This window comes from Neofelis nebulosa, chromosome 11 (genome assembly GCF_028018385.1).
Source record: "Neofelis nebulosa isolate mNeoNeb1 chromosome 11, mNeoNeb1.pri, whole genome shotgun sequence".
Lineage (NCBI taxonomy): Eukaryota > Metazoa > Chordata > Mammalia > Carnivora > Felidae > Neofelis > Neofelis nebulosa.
The window spans coordinates 66,217,012-66,239,600 of NC_080792.1; the positions used below are offsets into that span (position 1 = coordinate 66,217,012).

At 52.8% G+C, this 22,589-nt stretch overlaps 3 protein-coding genes across 8 annotated transcripts in view; 2 read left to right on the forward strand and 1 right to left on the reverse strand.

Annotated features, from left to right (window-relative positions):
* Nucleotides 1–11,564, reverse strand: part of DGCR2 (DiGeorge syndrome critical region gene 2) — a 99,473-nt gene extending 87,909 nt beyond the window's left edge. For 2 of the 6 annotated variants that reach the window (XM_058692952.1, XM_058692951.1), the window contains exon 1: nt 11,216–11,563. In XM_058692952.1, coding sequence (XP_058548935.1) covers nt 11,216–11,294 — 79 coding nt within the window. In that variant the 5' untranslated portion in view covers nt 11,295–11,563. Of the gene's footprint in view, nt 1–11,215 lie in introns of all 6 variants that reach the window. The other 4 variants (XM_058692954.1, XM_058692953.1, XM_058692955.1 and 1 more) reach the window with 3 other exon arrangements.
* Nucleotides 11,565–13,658: 2,094 nt separating this feature from the next.
* TSSK1B (testis specific serine kinase 1B) lies at nt 13,659–15,356 on the forward strand. The gene has a single exon (XM_058692958.1). The coding sequence runs from the start codon at nt 14,034–14,036 to the stop codon at nt 15,144–15,146; it is 1,113 nt and encodes a 370-aa protein (XP_058548941.1). The 5' UTR covers nt 13,659–14,033; the 3' UTR covers nt 15,147–15,356.
* Nucleotides 15,357–19,729: 4,373 nt separating this feature from the next.
* TSSK2 (testis specific serine kinase 2) lies at nt 19,730–21,065 on the forward strand. The gene has a single exon (XM_058692959.1). The coding sequence runs from the start codon at nt 19,858–19,860 to the stop codon at nt 20,944–20,946; it is 1,089 nt and encodes a 362-aa protein (XP_058548942.1). The 5' UTR covers nt 19,730–19,857; the 3' UTR covers nt 20,947–21,065.
* The last annotated feature ends 1,524 nt before the right edge of the window (nt 21,066–22,589 follow it).

Here is a 22,589-nt window from a genome sequence, read left to right on the forward strand (position 1 = left end):
AAGAGCTGGGACACCATCAGGGTCCACATGAGAAGCTGGTGGAGCCGGAAGCCATGAGCGACAAGATGCCTCCTCCTTCGCAGGTGCATCTATCTCCACTCAGTCCCCCACAGCCATGCAGCTCTTTCTTCTTATTCTGGACTCACGGTGCAAGAGGCAGAGCATCCAGCTCAAGAGAACAATCTTTGATTTCCAGTTTCTGCTTCTTCTACTTAAAAGCCAAGGGATGCCACCAGGCAAGGTGATTATCTTCTCTGGGCTTCAGCATCCCAATCTCTAAAATGGACCTAACACCTGCCTCACTGTCTCCCTCCAAAATAGGGCTGTTGGATAAAGCATGTGCACAACTATGCCCAAACTCCTGGGCCAACCTTGACCCTACCTTCAGACAGCTCCCCCACATCACCACACACTCCAGAGACTATCAGCACGTGGCAGATGCCATGTGGAGGGTGGTAGGACTGGAAGTAATTAAACAAACCTCGAACATATAAGCCCTCCACTTATCTTCCCAAAAAAGAAACTGAAATTAGAAAGAGTGATTGCCAAAATTGTACCGACAAAATTGTCACTGACAAAACTAGGATAACAAGGTCTCAGGACTCTTTCAAATGCAGAATAATTCATTTTTAAGTATTCAATTATCACAAAATAACTTTTCAAATGAACTTTTGACTATGGGATAATTTTAGGTTTACAGAAAAGTTCCCATATACCCTCATCCAGTTTCCCTGGTTGTTAACATCTTATACTGCACACTACCATGACACATTGGCATAATTAGGAAACTAACATTGGTACTTTTCTATGAACTGAACTCCACATTATTAGAATTCCACTAGCTGTTCCTTTTCCTATTGCAGGATCCAATCCAAGATACCACACTGCAGTTAGTATTATAAAGTAGTTTCTGATACACTCCATCAGAAGATTTTAAAGTTGGGGTACCTGGATGGTTCAGTTGGTTAAGTACCCAACTTTGGCTCAGGTCATGATCTCACGGTTCATGGGTTTGAGCCCCGCTCAAATCTCCTGCTTGGGATTTCTCTCTCCCTCTCTCTCTCTCTGCTGCTTCCCCACTAGTGTGAGCATTCTCTCTCTCTCTCTCTCTCCCCCAAAAATAAACTTAAAAAAAAAAAAAGATTTTACGGTTAACAAAATTAAAAAGCTGATTAATAGCATTTACTAATGCTAAAATCTAAGGAATGTAATTGTTTGTTATAAATTTTACTTGGCCTTTCTTTTTACTGATGCTGAATGGTCATTTATTCAACATACATAATTCTCTTCAAACCCGAGAAACAAAATTGGAAAAAATATTTTAAGCAAATAGCAATTGACACTAATGAGCTGACTTGCTAAAACTATAAATATCTAGTCATAAAAATGATTTCTAATTTACCCAGGAAAATACAACCTATTAAAAAATGAGATGTTTCTTTACTGATTAGTATGACGAAATAGAAGCTTGTTATAATAATGAGATTATAGTAATTACCTCTCTCAATATTTTTTATTTAGTAAAGGCAGTTTAAAATCAACTCAGTTTTGGGGCACCCGGGTGGCTCAGTTGGTTGGGCGACCGACTTTGGCTCAGGTCATGATCTCTCACAGTTTGTGAGTTCGAGCCCCGCATCAGGCTCTGTGCTGACAGCTCAGAGCCTGGAGCCTGCTTCAGATTCTGTGTCTTCCCCTCTCTCTCCCCCCACCCTGCTCACGTTCTATGTCTGTCTCTCAATAATAAATAAACATTAAAAAATTAAAATAATAAATAAACTCAGTTTTGAACCTAACTGTATAACAAACACACAGAAGAGTGAAAAAAATTAATCCAAGTAGCTTTTGGACCCAGTACATTGAGGGGCGCCTGGGTGGCGCAGTCGGTTAAGCGTCCGACTTCAACCAGGTCACGATCTCGCGGTCCGTGAGTTCGAGCCCCGCGTCAGGCTCTGGGCTGATGGCTCGGAGCCTGGAGCCTGTTTCCAATTCTGTGTCTCCCTCTCTCTCTGCCCCTCCCCCGTTCATGCTCTGTCTCTGTCTGTCCCAAAAATAAATAAAAAACATTAAAAAAAAAAAAAAAAAAAAAAAAAATTTAAAAATAAATAAACATTAAAATTTTAAATATGAATCATGCTAACAGACCATGTAACACACTGAACAGAAAGAAGAATCCATGAATCCATACAGACAGTAAAAAATGAAAAGGAAGACAATTCTCTTTTATAGTAGACTACTACTAAAAGAAAAAGTAAGAACAAATCACCATTTAGCAATCATCACAGTGGCAACTGGTTCAGGCCAGAATCATTAATAGATGCTGAAAAACAATGGGCAAGCCTATCTCTCTACTTGCCCATCACAAAGGGGGAAAGCCACCTTTCCCCAGAGAAACGCAGCCAATGCCACCCTACCACATGACCAAGAGTAATATCACCACTCCTGAGACAAACCAATGGGCTGTGTTTCCAGATGCATGCAATGAGAAGGACTCAATGATCTGGGGGATCACACCTGCCAGTATGCATCAACTGAATCTGATCACAAGGAAATAATCCGATAAACCCAAAATGAGGAATATTCTATAAAAGAGTGCCTGTAGGGGTGCCTGGGTGGCTCAGTCAGTTAACCGTCTGACTTTGGCTCAGGTCATGAGCTCACAGTTTGTGAGTTCGAGCTCCTCGTCAGGGTCTGTGCTGACACCTCAGAATCGGGAGCCTGCCTCTGATTCGGTGTCCCTCTCTCTCTGCCACTCCCCCCCCAAAATAAACATTAACATTTTTTAAAAAATACAAGAGCTCCCTGTACTCTTTCATAAGTCCATAATACAAAAGACAAGGACAGGAAGCTTTTCCAGATTTTAAAAGATTAAACACACATCAAAATTAAATGCAATACATGATACCAGGTTGGATCCTGACTTGGAAAAATATGTTGTAATCAGACAACCGGCAAAACGGGGACATGGCTAACAGTACTACATCGATGTCAAACTTCCTAGATTTGGTAACTATACTCTGCTTATAAGAGAATGGCTTTGTTCTTAGGAAATATAAATTGAGGGATTTAGTAATGAAGGGTCATGATGCCTCCAACTTAGTTTCAAGTATGCACACATGTATGCCCACAAATGTGTGGTGAGTCAAATGTTAACAAATGGTGAATCTAGGTAAACTATATAAAGGTGGAGTTCATAGTACTACTCTTGCAACTTTTCCGTAGGTATGAACATCCCCAAAGTAGAAAGTTTTTTTTAAAAAAAGAAGTATCGGGGCGCCTGGGTGGCTCAGTCGGTTAAGCGGCCGACTTCAGCTCAGGTCATGATCTCGCGGTCCGTGAGTTCGAGCCCCGCCTCAGGCTCTGTGCTGACAGCTCAGAGCCTGGAGCCTGTTTCAGATTCTGTGTCTCCCTCTCTCTGACCCTCCCCCGTTCATGCTCTGTCTCTCTCTGTCTCAAAAATAAATAAACGTTAAAAAAAAAAAATTAAAAAAAAAAAAAGTATCTCTCTGCCTCCCTCTGAAGGAAGATATTTTGAAATCTTAATTCTTTTTGGAATTAAGTTTCCTCATACCAATAAAAAAAAAAAATGCTGATCATTGGATCTTTGAGATTTGGTTTCATTTTTGCCCTTAAGGCACCTCTCAACTGAATAATTTTGTTCGTATCAATGTTCCCCATTTAGGCAACTCTAACTCTAAATTATCCTTGGTGAAATTATACCACTTAGATAAATAAGCACACAAATTTGAGTTATAGCATAAATACATGTGAAAACCAGGATCCCAACCTGGAGCTGCTGCAGATATAGTTTTAGACTGAGACAAATACATGAGAGTCTGGGAACAGCCAGTTGGAAGTACTGCCTGTTACTTTAAGAGTTAGGTCCCCTCAGCCTATTGGCCATGCCATCTTTAACTGTAAATCTCAATGAACTTCTGGTTGATGAAAAGTTTAGGTAAGAGGACTCTCCCAGGACCAGACCCCACAGGCAAAACAAAATAAAATTGAGGAGGGGCACCTGAGTGGGCTCAGTTTGTTAAGTGTCCAAAACCTGATTTAAGCTCAGGTCATGATCTCAGGGTTTGTGAGTTTGAACCTGCATCAGGCTCTGCACTGTCAGCAAGGTGCCTGCCTGGGATTCTCTCTCTCTCCCTCTCTCTCTTCCCCTCCCCTACTCACTCATGTGCATGCACTCTCTCAAAATAAATGAGTAAACTTAAAAAAAATAAATAAATAAGACTGAAAAAGTTCTCACAAAGTCCAGCTAAAAAAAATGATGTACAACTATGTGTACAAAGATCTCCAGAACACTTGTCCACTGAAAAACTCAATAAGTTTACATAAAAAGTATAATTCCATTTATGTAAAATATTCCATGTATGAAATTTTTGTAAATATTTTTTTTAAAAAAATCAACATTTTTCCAAACTGTCCTGGGCTTTCACTGTGGCTCACTTGGTCAGTCTGCATGTGTGCATCCCACCCTCACTGATGGTGTGGAGAGAGAATCTGGAGGAGTGGCCAACAAACCACTGAGGTTTGCAGCACAGGCCCTGCTTTGGCCCTAAACAAACCTCATCCCTTTCAGGTACTTCCAGTTCTCTCGCTCTGCCTTATAAGACCACAGAGCCAGGGATAAATTAACCAACCCAGAGACCCCAGGAAGCAACTAGCAGCATTCAAAAGGCGTCCGCATCAGGACACCTGATTTCAATCTAAGTACTGGGGGTCCTGGAACCTCCCATCTCCCAGCTGACCTTCTGGGACATCCTCTGCAGTGGCCTCTGCCCCTTGTCCAGTGCCCCAGGGAGCCCCAAGCAATCCTCTCCACAGCCATAAATTCCTATGGAAGGTCCCCTCGGGAATAAGGCTTCTAAGACAGGGAAGAATAGGGTGGACACCTGGAGGCTTTCTCCATCCAGCATACCCACTGGGGCTCCGCTCTCAGCCCTATCCAACATGGACCTGTCAACAGCTGAGGGCAGACAGATGACAAGCTGATCAAACTAATGGCTGGCTGCCAGGATCTGGAATTGAGGACAATGACCAGTCCAAGCTGTGAGGACAATGACCAGTCCAAGCTGGCTGAAGAAAGGCCACACCAGGCAGAGAAGGGCAAGCATGGCAGTTCTTGCACCTACCAGCTCTGAAGCCAGGCCTGTACTGTGCAATGGCCCAGGGAAGGGCAAGCCATGTCCTCATGCAGGGATAAGTCCGGTTCTCAAGACTCGGTGCCAAGCAAGTCCATTTGAGAGGAAGCCCAGCCCACCCACCCCAAAGGCTTCCTGACCAACCTCCCCCCTCCCCCCACCAACAACCCTAGGCTGGGTGGCTGGTAAATTTCAAAAAGGATCCACATTTGTGAGAAGTCTTCACCTGCTCTCACCTCACAGCCCAGCTCACCCCTGCAGGAAGGAGAAGCTCTCCGCAGTGGGGGCCCAGGCCAGCTGGCCTACAGTCCCCCCACCCCAAACACACTGGTCCTCCAAAGGCGTTCTTGCAGGCGGCCACAAGGCCCTTATCCTCACCACCCCCACCAGGGGCAGCTGCGAGGCCCGCTGGCTAAGGGAGCTGTTGCTCTTTATGTCAAAATATAAATAGCCATTTGTGCATTTGTTCAATAACTGATTTCTGAGTGCCCACTCTGTGCCAAACTAAGCCCAGGGGACACAACACGAACGTGACAAAGAGTAAAACGTGTCAGTATGAACAATCCTAGCCCTGTCCAAAGCACTGCGGCTGTTTTGGGGGCTCTAGGAAGCCACACACACCCCCTCTCAGACCATGAGAATGGCTAGACTCATTTAGCGCTCACTGTGTGTCAGACATTGCTCAAAGCCACTTCACTCTGCTGCCTCCGAGGTGGGGGCTCTCTCCTAAGAAACATGCCCTTATGCACGCACACCCATGCACCCAGACTTTCAGGGGGTCCCTACACTTTCTAAAGTCCATCCGGAGCTAACATGAACGGCCTTTTTGTCAGGATGTGTTAGAACTGTATACCCATTGATTTTAATTCTCATAGCATCCCTCAGCTATGTTCTATTTTGTCTGCATTACAGATAAGGAAAATGAGGCTCAGCACAGTCACAGAGTGGGCAGCAGAGTGGGTCCTGACTCCCAGCCATGCAATCTAGGGTTCACACTCTTAACCCACTACACTGGACTCTACAAACAGCTTGTGTGAAGCAACACCAGACCTGGGCTTTCCTCCCTCCCAGGTCGATGCCCAGAAGCCACAGGACACTCTGTGTCCACAGCTCACTGCACAGGCTATTCACCCTCCCCTGGACTTACCCTGTTGAGGAAACATGTCCCACACGATGGAACACACAGCCCAGCTTGGAGCAGCAGGACAAGATGTGATTTCACTAAACACCCCAAGTCAACTGGCAAATCACACCAAAAACAAAATAGCCATACTTTGAATCCATCCATCACACTGGCAAAGTGTTGGCTCAAAATTGGGCTCTCAGAATTATTGACCCACTCTGCAGACTGGAAGAGGAAAGGGCCACTCACCAACATCTCAGCACCCCAAATACAAAAAGCACATGTGATGAGGGAACAATCTGGCAGTGTGCCAAAGACACTTAATCAGTCCCTTGCTACCTACTAGGTCCTAAATGTTGTCACTGATACATTCCACTTAAGAGTCAAGAAACTACCAATGTTTCCCTACACCAAGTACCAAAGGGAGGTAAGAGATCACCTGTGCAAGGAGGGCTAACTAGATCACCTGCCATGATGGCTAAAGAAGCACAAGCCTTAGTGCTGCCAAACTGCCTAGGGGAGCAAAGGGGTGAGGAAAGTGCAAGTGAGCTAGCCTGAGAAGCAGGACTAGGGAAGGCTGCAGGCAAGAGCAATCTGGGTCAGAGGAACAGGAAAGGTACAGCGTAACAGCAGCAAGTAGGTGCAGACCCATCTGGTTAAGTGTGCAACAGCAGCACATTCTTCATTCCTAAGACCAGAAGCACCAACTGAAATAATAACCCTGATTCGCTGCCACCTGGGCCAACCGGAGCTTTAACCACAGTGCTTCCTGTGCCCTCAATACTTTCCCGTGGTGACGGTGCCCGGCACACAGCAGGTGGTAGCTGGTGACAGTGCCCAGACACAGCAGGTTGTGGTGAGGGCTTGTTACAGGGCTGTGGGGAAGCATCACCGTTCGTCTCCCGAGGGACATCAAGTACCAGGAGTCTCTTCCTGCTCTCTGCAGTGGCCAAAGTGTTCAGGGAGAAAGGGCCACTTACTTTCAAATGATTCAGAAAATAAATTATGTGTGTGCATACGTACATACGCACATGCACACATTAAGAAGAAGGCAAGTAAGGTAAAATGCTGACAATAGGTAAGCCTGGGTAGAGAGTACGCAGGTATTCTTGGCATGAATTTTATTCTTGCATCTTTTCTGTAAGTTTGAAATTATTTCCAAATAAAAACTTTCTTTATATGTTAAAAAAAAAAAAAAAGACATTTCGTTAGCTAGTGAGGTTGGAAAATATGTTAACATCCCTTTTCAACTAAAAAGAATGAAATTCTTAAGCTGAAAGCACAACCAGCCAATGAAGCAAGTTCTACAGTGTTACAAGGTGGTGGGCTGTGAAGGAAAGAGCTCACTCAGAAAGCGCCTGGCAAGCCCAGGTGCAGGTTCAACTTCCCAGCTATTTCTATGAGCTTCAGCCACATCTGCTTGCAAAATATCCACACTCTTCCCCTTCACTAACCCATGTGCTGCTCCAGAGGAAAGGTGCTGTGGCCACTAGGTTAGTTCACTGAAGATTTATCAATTCAGCACAGACAGCAGGCCCCTCTGGGTTCCTAATGACAAAAGGGAAAGAACCCTGAACTTGGAGCCAATTCACCCACGTTTGAATCCTAGCTATGCTGCTCACCAGCTGTGCGACCTTATGCAAGTCATTTGCCTCTCCAGCCTGCTTTTCCAACAGTACAAGGAAGACAGCTTCCAGTCTTGCTACCTCATCAGGCAGCCTCACTGAACACAAGGTTTTTACAGGGCTGGGGAGCTCAGCTGAGACACAGCTCACATGAGGAAGGCAAATGTTTTCTCAGCCATGTATGGTGGGGTCACCCTGGACAAAGCTGTAGCTAAAACCATGGCATGATTTTCTTTCGTCAACGGAGAAAAACAGTTTTAGAATCAGCAATTGCTGCTGCACCCTCTGCACAGATGGAGAAAAGGTCAATGAGATGACACCATGGCCACTGGTCCCCCAAAAGCCTCTCCATGCCTGTCGTTCCTCAGAAGAGATCTCCAACCTACCCTTCTCACCACAGCCCCAGCAGATATAACGACACCACCGTTGGTCATTATGGCTAACCATAAAGGGGATTTGGGGAGAGAACTGGTTCTATACCTCAGATCAGAGTATTCAGATGGAAAAGGGTCTGTGCTCACCTGGAGAACCACTTGGTCTATCAAGGGAAGAGATGTGGTCTGGAGTTCCACAGCTGGGGTTAAGGCTGGGGCAGGACAAACACAGCTGGAGTAGACAGAGCCTCAGCCAAGGGCACATGATGGGCCAGACATCTAGGACTGAAATCTCATCTCAGCCACTTACTTTCATGAGCTCTCTGTTTATTTCCCCATCTATAAAATGGGGCTAATAACAGTCATCTACCTCACAGGGATCACCTGAGAGGTAATCAATGCACATTTTAGTACACATTAAAACAGCAGCTGGCACATAACACATCTTCAATCAACCAAGATCAAATACGCATTTAAAAAACAAAAAGAAAACAAAAACTTTGCCAAAAGGTCAAATTCAGAGCTCTCTTGTTGCCGCCACTCTGTGAAAGCCTTCACACTCTGGCCTGCACCAGCGAAGAACCAGAAGTGGCTTGGCCTCAGTCCTCAAGGACTCCCTCCCCTGGAAAGTAGGTTCAGCCTGATGCCCTCCTCACACTCAAGTACGGGTCTAAGCTGGGACTCCAACAGAAAGAATGCAGGTGAAGACCAGGGAAGCCCTCCTTGACAAGCATCAGCCAGCAGCACCCTGCCTGGAAGGACACGGAGCACACACAACCCCACAAAGGAGAACATCTAACCCAGAGTGTGACTGGCCCTAGCCAACCAGCCAAAATCAGGAAACCAGCAAAACCCCCAGGGTTTGCAAGGCAACTCAAAACACCATTAGGAACCACTGCAAAGTTCTAATCTGGAAAGTCATGAATACAATGGGATAATCTGCCCCTTCAACCAGAGCCACCTCCTTACCCCAGCTCAGACCTAAGTGTGAGGTCTCCTATAAAGCCCTCCCCTGCTTCACAGGTACAAAAGACTGGCCACCTGGACTGCCTGCCTCTTAGCCCCCACACTCAAGCCTGATTTACACCTAGTTTCTGCTTCTGTACCTAAAAGGCACTCCTAGAGAAAAGGATTTACTCAATTCATTTGAGCATCCCTAGTGGTAGGCAGACAGAATTTACACTTTCTGAATTGTTGCTGGCCAGTTGGCAGGATACCCGGACAGACAGCAAAGGAAAGGGAGTTGGGGACGTTGGTCACCTCTATCATCCAGAGGTGGTGCTGGACCTGGAACCAGAGGCACCCCAAGGAAGACAGGCATGATGTGTGGCTTCGCCCCTGAGTCCAATGACCTGATAAGCAGAACTAGGACCCAAGAGCCAAAAGAGAAGGTCTCACTTCTCTACAGATATAAACATGTTTTCTAAAGAACTTAATCACAAGGAGCCACAAATGCTTTGGTTCTGGACCTCAAGGGCCCATTCAGTACTCTCTCCACAACTAGCCCTTTTTCTGGCTACCATTCCTACTGAGGCCATCCCACCAGTCACCCTGCTGCTGAGAGAACCATCAGAAGCAGCGAGCAACCAGCTCTACTCAGGGAGCCCAGAGAAGCATCACTGGAAAGACTCCAGGTTGAGCAGGGGCCCAGGGCCTTGGCCACCAAGTAAACACTGGGGAGGAGACAGCAGTCTATTTAGGATGACAAAGGCAGAGAGGTGTGTCATGTCTGGTATGAGCGCCTTGGCTGAGGCATTAAGGAGGGTGGCACTGCACTGTGCTCCCCAGCCTGTTTTTACAGAGAGACCTGACAGAGCTCACAGACAATAGCCCTGGACACTTTGGCCTTCATGGGCTCCTTCCGCCATAAAAGATTACTAAGAATCATACTTTTCAACTGCAATAGTATAAAGCTAAATAAATTTGTGCATAACATTTTCTTTGACCTAAACGGTCAGGGTTTTTTTTCCTTGCTGATTTTAAAAGAAGACCACTAAAAGCACTCTGTGGGCCCCCAGCACCAAGCCTCCTGTACTTGATGAATAAATCTGCCCTGCAATTGGGGATTTGATTTTTTTGTTGCATTCAACGGAGGAGGGGGTACACAAGAAACAGAGATAAAAATTATCCTGGACCTTCTGGCTGCCATGATTCTGATTCCCCACCACAAGCGTACTTATAAAAACACAAGCTCCAAAGGGAGTTCCAAAAGCATTTAATCATCACATACAAGGTACACTCCTAAGTGCCTGGCAATGTCCAACCTCCGACTGCGGAGACCCGGCCGCGGCACGAGTCTCTGCCCCAGGAAGCTAGCTTGCTTTCTGAGTGCGATGCTTGGCGGACTCCTAGTACCTCCTCGGATCGGTCTCTCAGCTGAGTTCTCAGCTACAACACCTCACTGAGTGACAAAAAGCGACACGGCTACCGCTCTCCAGCCAAGGAGTTTCCAGGGCTGAGGCGCTGGCACAAAAGCACTGCTGAGGAATAACATGGGAAAGAGAAACCATGTGTCTCCACGAGCTGCTCTCTCGACCCCAGCACTCCAGCCTGACCCCAGCCGCTGGGCAAGGAGGGCGCGCCCCACGGGCGCACCTCCTCCATCAGAGAACTCCCAGGCCCCAGAAGTTAGGTCGGGCCCCGCACACCACTCTCGCTTCGGTCAATCTCAAAGCACGCAGCGCTCCACGGACACGGATCCAAAGGTAACATCCCCTCGAGAACAAAGTTCCATGATGTGAGAAGCGCTCGGAGCCCAGGTAAAACTCTCGGCACGGTCCCGGGCGGGGGGCACGGCGGCCCGCGGGCAGGCCTCAGAGGCGCCCTACCGGGGCCCCGCCCGGTGGAGGGAGATCCCGGGAGACCCCGGCCCCGCACACCGCCCGCCCTGCCCTGCCCCGCCCCCACACATCGCCCCCACCGCGCCGCGCCCACCGCGCCGCGCACCTGGCCGCAGCGGCTCGGTGACGGTGAGCACGAGCAGGAAGAGCAGCAAGAAGGCACCGCTGTCTGCCTTGGGCACCATTTATCCTCCGTTCATCGTCCCCGGGGCGACCGCGTGACCCCGCGGGGAGGCCGGACCGGGCCGGGCTGAGGGTCAGGGGACCGAGCCGGGCTGAGGGTCAGGGAACCGGGCCGGGCTGAGGGTTAGGGGCCGGGCGCGGAAAGGCAGCGGGAGAAGGCTCCGGCTAAGCCACGGCTACACTGGGCCGCGGGCTCGCGCGCACTATCGGCCTCAGTCTCGGGTTCCGACTCCGGCTCCGCGCAAGATGGCGGCCGTCCTGCTCAGCTCCGCGCCGCCCCCGCCCGCGACGCCGGCTCCCGCCAATGAGTGCCGAGGCAGGGGGCGGGGCCTGCACGCTCCCAATGCGTGCGGACCCTTGGCAGTGTAGGGGGCGGAGCCTGGGCGGTTGTACCCGAAAGGGGCGAGGCCTAAGGCTGGGAAGGTGGTGGGGGCGGGAACCGAGAGGCGGGCTCGACGGGTGGGCGGAACTATAAGGAGTGAAGTGTACCATTGGTTATGCAGAGAGGTGGGGCTCGGGGGTGGAGCCTGGGTGGTAGGGCCCGCCAAGGGCCGGGTTACGAGCTCTGGACGCGCTGGGCAAGGGCGTGGGGGAGGGGTAACGGGGCCAAGCTGACGGACACAGAGGGTCGGGGTGCAGTGGGGCTGATGAGGTGGGGTGCGGAGGGGCAGGGAGTGGCCCTGGAGGGCTGAGCGTGAAGGAAGAGGGGAGCGACAAGGAGCCAAAGTGGTCCCGGGTGAAGAAGGGTTCTTCACACCTTGCATACCTGCAGGCCCAGGTCCTGTCAGCGGCCCGAGAGTGCTCCCTACAGTGGTCTTTAAAAAGAACCGCTGCGGAAAAGGGATAAGGAAAACTGGAGGAACCCGGACATGCTTTGAGGAAGTGGGGAGATGGGGGAATGGAGGAGCCACCCTGTAAGGAACCAGCACACACTACTGAAAATGTTTCAGATGAAGAAATAGCCTAAAGGAGTGTTCTACAAGGAGCGCTGACAAGGAAGCCCAGATCTTAGACTGTGGAGCAAAGCTGGCCTCTGGAGGAAGAACTCTGCCTACACAATGTGGGAGGAGGGGGAAGGAATGCTGGGCACAGCTGCTGCCACAGCAGGCCACGTCTGCATAGAGGAAAGGCTCAGGAGACGATTCCAGTGTTGACCTCACACCTGTCAGGGAACAGAGTGACTGTGGAAGAGGGCACAGCAAATGGGAGTGTCCTCAGTAGGAGAGGAGCAGGCTGTCCAATGGAAGGACCACCAGCCATGCACACAAGGCCTGGCACAGGGTGTCAGGGCTGGGGAAGAGGGTGGAGATGGGAGCAGAAAAAAGGGGGACCCATTTTAGCCTGGCCCACCTCCAGCCCCACCAACTTACTCCCCAGGAGCAGTCCTCTCAAGCTCTTTCAAGGCATGATCCTCCTGAATGTCCTAGGTTTCCAGCCTATGACACTCAGAGTCACTCAGTGAGAGAGGTACCCACTCCCTCTGAGTGGATATGGCCAAGGTTAAACCCAAAGCTAGGCCAGACCTGCCTGCTCCTGCTCTCTTGGGCTGTAGCCTGTAGCAGGTGCTAGACAAAGAGCCTGTCACAGCAGAGGGGCCCCCATGCTGGCAGAAGCAGTGGTCCCTGTCCAACACTGCCCTGGCTGCTTGCATTGTCCTCATGGACCATTCGCAGAAGCAGCTGCTGCACTCAGAGGGATTCAGGCATAGCTTTTAATGTGCCGTGGGAGCCCAGCCAGGGTTACAAGCTAGGCAGACCCCAGAGAGGCAACTCATAGCTAAGAGCAGATATCCCAGCCAGTTGTTCCCCTGCAGAGCCACTGTTGGAGAAGCAGGCCAGCAAAGGTTCAGATGAAGAGAGTAGGACAGGGAAATTATGCAGGGAGAAGGCAAAACCCTGGCCTCTGAAATTGCAGTCACTGCACAGGAGTTTTTGCCCATCCTGATCCACCTCTACCCTTGGCCCACATACATGGCCTGCAGATTTCCTGTGTAGACACCACCAAGGACCTCCAGAGCTGAAGGGAGGGAAAAGAGATCAGGGATATTTTTCCCTAGCTCCCTCCCTGTGGGTCACTGCAGCTTCCACCTGAGGCCACTGCCTCTCTCAAGGTGGTCCTCTACTCTCTTCCCAGGTTCCAGTGACCCACCTTCCCTTCCAGGGGTCTGTTACTACCCTTGGGTTACCCTACACTCAGTTCCCACCTTTGTAAGAAAGATGAATTTATAAACTCTTCAAACTGCCCTTAACTTGAGTATGTCTTTAGTTTTCCTTCTGGGACGCAGACTAATAGGACCATTTGCCCTGGATTCCCTGGGATGCCTCATGTGGCAATAATCAGCCCCACAAGCAGGTCTGGCTCCTGATTTGGAAGCACCAGCACACTGATGTGTTCCCCACAGCCCTCTTGTACCTCAGGTCCCAGCCAAGTGCACGGCCACTCTTCACTGGCCATTGGTCTGTTTCAGCCCACTGGCTGGTCTTCCAGGGTTCCAAGTCCAAGTGGCTCAGGCCAGAGCCTCATTCCCCCAGAGCACTCCTCCTTTATGACTTCACCCACTGAAGTCACCTGGGAGACGATGCTCAACATTCCACCCAGAGTCTTGGCCTCTAGGAGGCAGGAACAGCAGGCCCAGCCAGCCCAGAGGACTCTCTGTCCACAGTGTAAACAAGGACGCCACTGGCCCATGTCCCGCAGGGATGTAGAGGGCAGCCTCAGAGGCACTGGGCGCTCCCGGCACCATGGATGACGCTTCCATCCTCAAGCGACGAGGCTACATCCTGGGGATAAATTTGGGAGAGGGCTCGTACGCAAAAGTCAAGTCAGCTTACTCTGAGCGCCTGAAGTTCAACGTGGCGGTCAAGATCATCGACCGCAAGAAAGTCCCCACGGACTTCTTGGAGAAATTCCTTCCCCGGGAAATTGAGATTCTGGCCATGCTAAACCACCGCTCCATTATCAGGACCTACGAGATCTTTGAGACCTCTGATGGCCGCATCTACATCATCATGGAGCTCGGGGTCCAGGGCGACCTCCTCGGGTTCATCAAAACCCGGGGAGCCCTGCACGAGGATGATGCTCGCAAGAAGTTCCACCAGCTCTCCTCAGCCATCAAGTACTGCCATGACTTGGATATTGTCCACCGAGATCTCAAGTGTGAGAACATCCTCCTCGACAAGGACTTCAACATCAAGCTCTCTGACTTTGGCTTCTCCAAGCGCTGCCCGAGGGATGACAGTGGCCGACTGATGCTAAGCAAGACTTTCTGCGGGTCAGCAGCTTATGCAGCACCCGAGGTGCTGCAGGGCATCCCCTACCAGCCCAAGGTGTGTGATATCTGGAGTCTGGGTGTGATCCTCTACATCATGGTCTGTGGCTCCATGCCCTACGATGACTCCAACATCAAGAAGATGCTGCGCATCCAGAAGGAGCACCGCATCAACTTCCCCCGCTCCAAGAACCTGACGGGCGAGTGCAAAGACCTCATCTACCACCTGCTACAGCCGGACATCAACCGGCGGCTGCACATCGATGAGATCCTCAGCCACTGCTGGGTGCAGCCCAAGGCACAGGGCCTGTCCTCTGGAGTCATCAACGAGGAGGGGGAGAGCTCCCAGGGTGCTGAGCCCTCGTGGACCCCTGATACTCCTGATACCCCAGCCACCAAGCTGGAGCTCCAGGAGGAAGCACGGTCCGAGACACGGCCTGAGATGCAGTCCAAGTCAAAACCTGATGAGGAGACGATGCAAATGCGGGTGTCAAGGCAGTCAGATCCCACAGGCCTTAATGGCGAGCTGCAAAGCAGGGAAACAGAGGAGGGGGTTCCCTCACGGCCTCCAGAGACACACACCTAGCGAGCCTCTCTCGGCCCAGGGGACTGGCAGGGAATGATGCAGAGCTCATGGCTTTGAGCCTGAGCTCCAAAGAAGCCAAGGGACAAGCCAAAGAAGGAAAACTGTCCTGGATGAGCCACTATTTTCATCAGTTCCTTCTCCTTCCCTTTGAACTTGGTAACCCACATGGCTAAAAAAAACAATAAATATTAGTGCAGACCCCAAAGTGGATGTCTTTGCCCCGGCTGACTGCAGTCATCCAGGGAGAGGATCCTGCACTCCCCCCACCCCACCCCCGCCAGCTCCCCACTCTCAGATCACACTGCACTTCACCTCCAGTTTGGGAAAATAAATCCCAGTGTGCCCAACCCCAACTGTGACCTCAGGCTCTGGACCAGAGCAAAGAGCTGAGCGAGGAAGATGCTACTTCAAGAGGGAGGCCATGAGCACGGTGCTGAGGAGGGGGAGGGGGCACAGAGAGGACAGGATAACGAAGGGCAAGGTGGCTGCCTGCAGCAGAGGAGCGGGAGGCAGAGGGCTCCGTCTGCAGTTGGGGCTGAGGGTCCAGGCCCTCAGCACCCCAGTGCCACTGCCTCCTCAAGGCTGCCGGTGGGGAAGTGCCCTGCAGGGAGCAGGTGAACCAGGCTCTCAACCCCTCTTGAGCTCCCCACCCTGCTAGGCAACTCGTTTCTTCTGCTCTGTCTACTAGCCATGGCCAACCAGCACCCAGTTCTGGACCTGCCCTGAGTCATCTGCCCCTGGTCATTCTCCCTGCCCAGAGGAAGTGGTGGGGGGTGGGGCACTGGATGGCCCAGTGCCACCCAGCCTGCCTGTCCCACAGTCACTGTATGGCCTTGATTACCTCTCTTTCCCTTCTAGTCCCCAGCCTGCCCCCAGGGTTGATGATCCATGCCAGAGTGGAGAAGCAGACATTGGTGAGGAGAGAGGACAAGTGTGTTCACAATGCAGTCCTGTCCCCTATGGCCATAGGTGTCCTGTAGAGAGAGGAGGCCAGCGTTTAGCACCACTGGCTACTGTGTCCTGTGAGGCCCACCCATGTCATTCTCAGGCTCTTCTCACTTCAGCCACGGCAGCCCCTTTCCCTGCCTGTTATGCACTCACTCTGGACAACCTCGTGTGGATCTGCAGATTTGACACATCAAGAGGATAAGAGTCTTCAGACTTACCCCTCCCCTGCCCATGTCATTGTCCTGGAAAGACCCTAACCCCAAGCCCCGGGAGAAGTGAGGTCCTGTGAGTGCCCTGGCCCTGCTCTCTCTGCACCCCTCCCCACATCCGCTCCATCTCTCCTCTTGGCCCCCCCACCCTCCAGCCACCCTCACACATTCTGTCTTCCTATCTCCATGCTCCTGTGTATGGGAACACACAGCTCAGCTACCTCTACCTGCCCTGTCACTTCTCCAGTGGCTACAGCCACCTCCTGCACACAGTCTGGATCCCACTGCCCTCAGGATCTCAGTGCTTGGCCTTGGCATCCCAGGTCTGGCTCCTCTTGGCCTCCCAGCACCACCCCCCCCCCCATACTCACACCCCAACACACACATGACGTCATCATGCTTGTGGATGCATCCCTGCAGACTTTGCCCATGTCTCCAGGATCAGCCGAGGGGCTGTGGCCTCCACAAAGCTTTCTGGACTTGGCAGCTCCACTATAAACTCTTCTGGGGCAGGCCTGTGAGTGCCAAGGTACAGGCACAGAACAGGCCCTGGGTAATACCAGAGGAACCACCCAATTTTTCCCAGAGGCTCTAGGAACCCAGAGTCATACAGCTCATCTGGTGGTGGAGTAAAATTCCAGAGCACATGGGGCTGGCTGGAGTGGGGACATCCTAAGGAGTGGCTCATGGACCTCCTCTGCTTGGTCATCTGTGGCCACATGGAGGCAGTGGATGATATGCAGCACGAGGGCCTGGGAGCAACTGACTACAGCCCAGCCACAAGGCAAGCCTGGGCAGGAGGGGCCCCAGGAAGGAGCATCTACTGTATGCTTTACAGGTGGGGAGACGGCTCAGAGAAGGTGGGCAACTACCTGAAATCACACAGCACAGAGTGGCAGCCCAGGTGACTGAAGGCCACCCCTTCCCAGTGGGCCACACCTGTGAGCCGCTCAACTCACTGGGGTCAGCCCTGGCTCAGACCCCATCAGTGACCCTCCCCAAGGCTTTACGATCAAGACCTTCACCATGGCCTCCATGGTCTGCAGCGCTCCCTCCTGCCTCTGCACACCCCTGCCACCCTGTGTCCCTTCAAACTATCACATACTCTAGCAGGTCCTTGTCCTCCTCCATGTGACCAGCTCCTCAGACCTCAGCCCCCCCAGCCTCCCCAAATCCAGCCCCAGTTTCTTCCTCACAGCCCCATGTTCCCGTGTCATGGCACAGCCACCACCGGGCACTGGCGCTGTTCGTGTGACACTGAAGCTCCCTGTCCTCTGGGCTTCAGGAAAGCATGGGCCTGCTTCATCAGTGAACTCCAGCATCCAGAACCAATCCTCAAGTGCCAATGGGGTGAGTGGAGAAACAGAGGAAACCGAAACTCAGAGGGAAGTGGCCTACCCAGAGTCTGCAGGTCTCACATGCGCAGGGCTGCAGGCTGGGAGTACCCCTGGAGGCCCCAGGTCCGATCTAGCACTTCCCATTCCCTTCCCATGCCTGCCTCCACGTGCATGTGCTGGGTGATGCCATCTGCTTGCCGTCGCAGCAGCTCAGCTTGTGCCTCCTCCACCATGTCCCCAAGAACCGCAGAGGTCACACTGTCCCAGGCAAGGGCAGAGTGTGAGGGAGCAGGATCCACAAAACAAGGAAAAGTGGGTGGGTTGGTAGAGTCAGCCAAAAAGGCAGACATGCAGGGGGTACCCCCAGATAGCACATTTGGGAGTGCAGGAGAAAGGCAGGGGAGACTGTCACGCTCCTGGGTCCTGGCCTGCAAATCCTCACAGCCAACCCCTTCTGGGACGCAAAGGAGTGACCAAAGACGTCCCAGGAGGAAGCAGGCTTCAAGCTAAAGCTACTGTAACAGGAGCTCCCAAGAGCTGGGAGCAGGCCTCAGGGAAGCTGTGGCAGCTGGAAGGCAGTCACTCCTAGCTGGCATCTGGACTCTGACTTCCCTGCCCCTGAGATCTTCCACACAAACCTCCAGATGCAGGGAGCTCCGCACGTGCCCCAGGTATGTCCACACGGCTGTGCTCCGGCCAAGGTGGCACATCTGCCTGGCACGTCCTACCCCTCATCAACTTGGCAGGGCCCTGCAGATCAGCTGCACACTGGCTCCTTCATCACCTCCCCTCCAACCACCCACATAGAGGCAGGCATCCTCTCCCACCCCCCTGAACATGAGCACGTGGCACACCCACCCTGGCAGTGAGCTATGTGTGGGCACGGGATGCCTGTGATGGAGAACAGATAAGTAGCAGGGCTTCCAAACTACCCAAGGAGACACACATAGGATGCCCCAGTTCCCAAAGCAAAAACAAAAGGGTTTTCATGTTGCTTTCAGGTGCAGAAAACAGCTCTAGAGATGCAAACGGTGCTACATCAGGGTTGCACCAGCCCACATCATGCCCACTCCTCACAAATTCAGGACCCCCTCCTCATCCAGGTGCCTACTCTTATCAGGACCCCCAGCAGCAAAGCTCCACCCAAGGCCCTGCCCATGCACTGACCAGTGCACCAGACTCTTTGTCTCTCTCTGGCACCCAGTCCCCACAGGGCCACCCTGGTCCATCCTCCTCTTGTCTGGTCAAAGGCACTGGCTTCCACTTACCCTGAAGCCCATTCTCTCTGCACTCTGCCAAGGACCATCTTGAAATGTAACTTGGGTCATGGCTCTTCTGGCCCCAGGCCCTGCAATGACTGCCCACCACTCAGGGCAAAGCGGCCACTTCCCTTCTCCTCCACCTCACTCCAGACTGTGGGATTCAGCCATTCTCAGAACAAGCCCTCACCTCTCCCAGGCTCTTCCCTGCCTGGATGCCTCATCACCTCCTCTACCTGACCAAGGCCCAGCCCATCCTCCATGCATGCCCCAGCCCTCGGAACATGCATTTGTCAGTCTGGGGCCCAGAGCTCTGCCTGCCTTCCCACTCACACAGGCCCTGCCCACCACAATAGCACTCTTCTCCCCAGCCTTCTACCCAAAACAGGAGCTGCTCTCATTCATAAGGCTAGGAACAGCAGCCAGCCTGGCCAGACCAGGGCCATCCCTCCCAGGCACCACCGATTCCAAGGATACCAGCCCTAGAGAAGGTTTTTTCGTACCCGCAAAAAGCTGCAGGAAATCGGCCCTAGTGAGACATGGACCAATGCAGTGTCGGTCCCCACAGCCAGGAGAAGGAAATGGGCATGGGGCTGGCACTCTGGCTTGGCCTGGGCAGCCCTCCCTTGGGCCTGACTCATGACAAGGAAGCCACAGCGAAGAGGAGGAGCAGGGAGGGTTACCGCAGTCCCGGGTACTGACTTCCTTCCTGCTTGGCCAGCCTGGCTTCCAGGGTTCCAGGGGCCCCGTTTTCACCCAACTCAGTCCCCACTCCCGGCAGCCTGGCTTTATGACTTCACATGCTGAAGTCACGCAGAGACAATGCTGAGAGTTACACCCCTCCAAGTCCAGGCCCAGCCCAGCCAGACAGCTCCTCACAGTGTAAATGAGGACAATGCCCACTGGCCCACGTGGGGAGGGGATGTAGAGCGCAGCGGCGCCAGCCACACCTGGCACCATGGACGATGCCGCGGTCCTAAGGAAGAAAGGTTACATCGTGGGCATCAATCTTGGTAAGGGCTCATATGCAAAAGTCAAATCTGCCTACTCTGAGCGCCTCAAGTTCAACGTGGCGGTCAAGATCATCGACCGCAAGAAGACACCCACCGACTTTGTGGAGAGATTCCTTCCTCGGGAGATGGACATCCTGGCAACCGTCAACCACCGCTCCATCATCAAGACGTACGAGATCTTTGAGACCTCTGATGGCCGCATCTACATCGTCATGGAGCTCGGGGTCCAGGGCGACCTCCTTGAGTTCATCAAGTGTCGGGGAGCGCTGCACGAGGACGTGGCTCGTAAGATGTTCCGCCAGCTCTCCTCGGCTGTCAAGTACTGCCACGATCTGGACGTTGTCCACAGAGATCTCAAGTGCGAGAACCTCCTCCTCGACAAGGACTTCAACATCAAGCTCTCTGACTTTGGCTTCTCCAAGCGCTGCCCGCGGGACGGCAGTGGCCGCATCATCCTCAGCAAGACCTTCTGTGGGTCGACGGCTTATGCAGCACCCGAGGTGCTGCAGGGCATCCCCTACCAGCCCAAGGTGTACGACATCTGGAGCCTGGGCGTGATCCTCTACATCATGGTCTGTGGCTCCATGCCCTACAATGACTCTGACATCAAGAAGATGCTGCGCATCCAGAAGGAGCACCGCGTGGACTTCCCCCGCTCCAAGAACCTGACGGGCGAGTGCAAGGACCTCATCTACCGAATCCTGCAGCCGGACGTCAACCGGCGACTGCACATTGACGAGATCCTCAGCCACTCATGGCTGCAGCCCCCCAAGCCCAAAGCCATGTCTTCTGCCTCTTTCAAGAGGGAGGGTGAGGGCAAGTACCGGACCCAGTGCAAACTGGACACCCGGCAAGCCTCTCGCCCCGAGCACCAGCCCGAACACCGGCCTGACCACAAGCTGGGGGCCAAAACCCAGCACCGGCTACTGGTGGTGCCTGAGAATGAGGACAGGGTGGAGGACAGGCTGGCTGAGACCTCCAAGGCAAAAGATCATCATGTCACCGGAGCCGAGGTGGGGAAAGCGAGCACCTAGCGGTGCTAAGGGCCCCGGGGGCGTGGTGCATGGTGTGCACCCACATAAACTAAATAGGGAGGTAGGAGCTGAAGAAGGCACAGGTGCAAGGAACAAATAAAATCTGTCAATTAAACCACTATTTTGATTATGTTCTATTAGCTTTCTTGCACTTAGTAGCAAAAACATTAATTACTGACCACCAAATAAACCACAAAGTGTATACATGCATCAAGAGTGGCCCCTGAGGAGTCTTTTTCTCTAGGACTCAGGCAACCACCCTCCCTGTGGCATGGGGGTCTCCAGCACAGGGGTGCACAGGCAGACTTACAGCGAGGCCCTGTGGGCAAGAAGACCTCAGCTGCAATCCACTGCCAGGTCCTCACTGTCTCCCTCTGACCCACCCCGGGGCCCAGCACCTCCCAGGCTGGCCAGCTGCTCGTGTCTCTCCTGCTCAGGCACAGCACGGCCCACCCGACCCTGACCCCATCCTGCTCCCTCAGACAGCCCCCTTCTCCATGTACTCTGCTCCCTCCATGGCTGTGATTGAGACCAGTGACCTCAGCCCTTCGAGTGCCCTTTCATCTGCTGGAATAGCCCCAGCCCAGACCTCTCACCCACACCCTCTCCACCCCATCTCGTCCACCCCACACACCAGCCAGTGCTCAAGGGGGCCAGCGCTTGGCCTTAGGTGGCCTTGCCTGGACAGCATCTCCCTCTGTATCTCACTCACATCCCACTCAGACTTCTGCCTCTATGCTTTTCTGTCCCATGCCCACCCTTCCCTGTGGGGGAAAAGCACCAAAGGCCACACTTTTCTGACCCCCCCCCCCCCACCACCGGCAGTCCTGGATCCACCTGCTGAGTTCAGTCCCACCCCCCTGGTGAGTTGCAGGGCTTGGCTGGGGTTCAGCCCCCTGGGAGCTGGCAGGAATTGAGGAGCACAGGCTAGTGGGTGCCCAGGCAAGCAGCAAGCCCACGCCAGCCTTCAGGGAACATGGCACTCATGGAGGCGGCCAGGACCCATGCGGAACAACCCAAGACAACAGCCAGTGCAGGGCTGGGCACACTCAAGAAGAGAAAGACTGTGGTCTGAGTAGATTCCAGGCTGTCTTTCTTGGGCAGTGCAAACCCCTAGAAGGGCACAACCTGACCCTACCTGAGGCCCGAAGAGACACTTCTGGGAGCCAGCTTGGGTCCCCCCTCTCCCTGTGAAGCAGCCCTAGGAGGCCTGGGCACCAAAGCCCTCTGGGTCATGGGCAAGTGTGGCCTGTAGTGCACATGGTGCTATGGGGTCTGCATGGGACCTGACCCCACTGCTTCTGACACGGTGACCCAGGTTACTGTTACCCATGGCTCCTGCTAGTGACTCAGCAGCGTATGGAAGGCAGTGCCTAGAGCACTGGGAGATGGAAGGGCAGGAAGACAGAGACAGCCCTGCCCCATCTGAGCTGGAGACCAGGTACTTGGAGGTGACGCTGAGGCCACTGGGAAGGTGCCTCACGTGAGGGGCCGTCTGACACGTAGGACCTGTGCAGCCCTGTCACCAGCAAACCACAAGGGCTGGGCCTGGCTGGGGAGGCTGGAGACCTGGACCCAGAGCCCCAGCAGAACATGAGGGGCATGGAAACTTTCAAGGATTCCCTACTTCCCTCAAAGGGAAA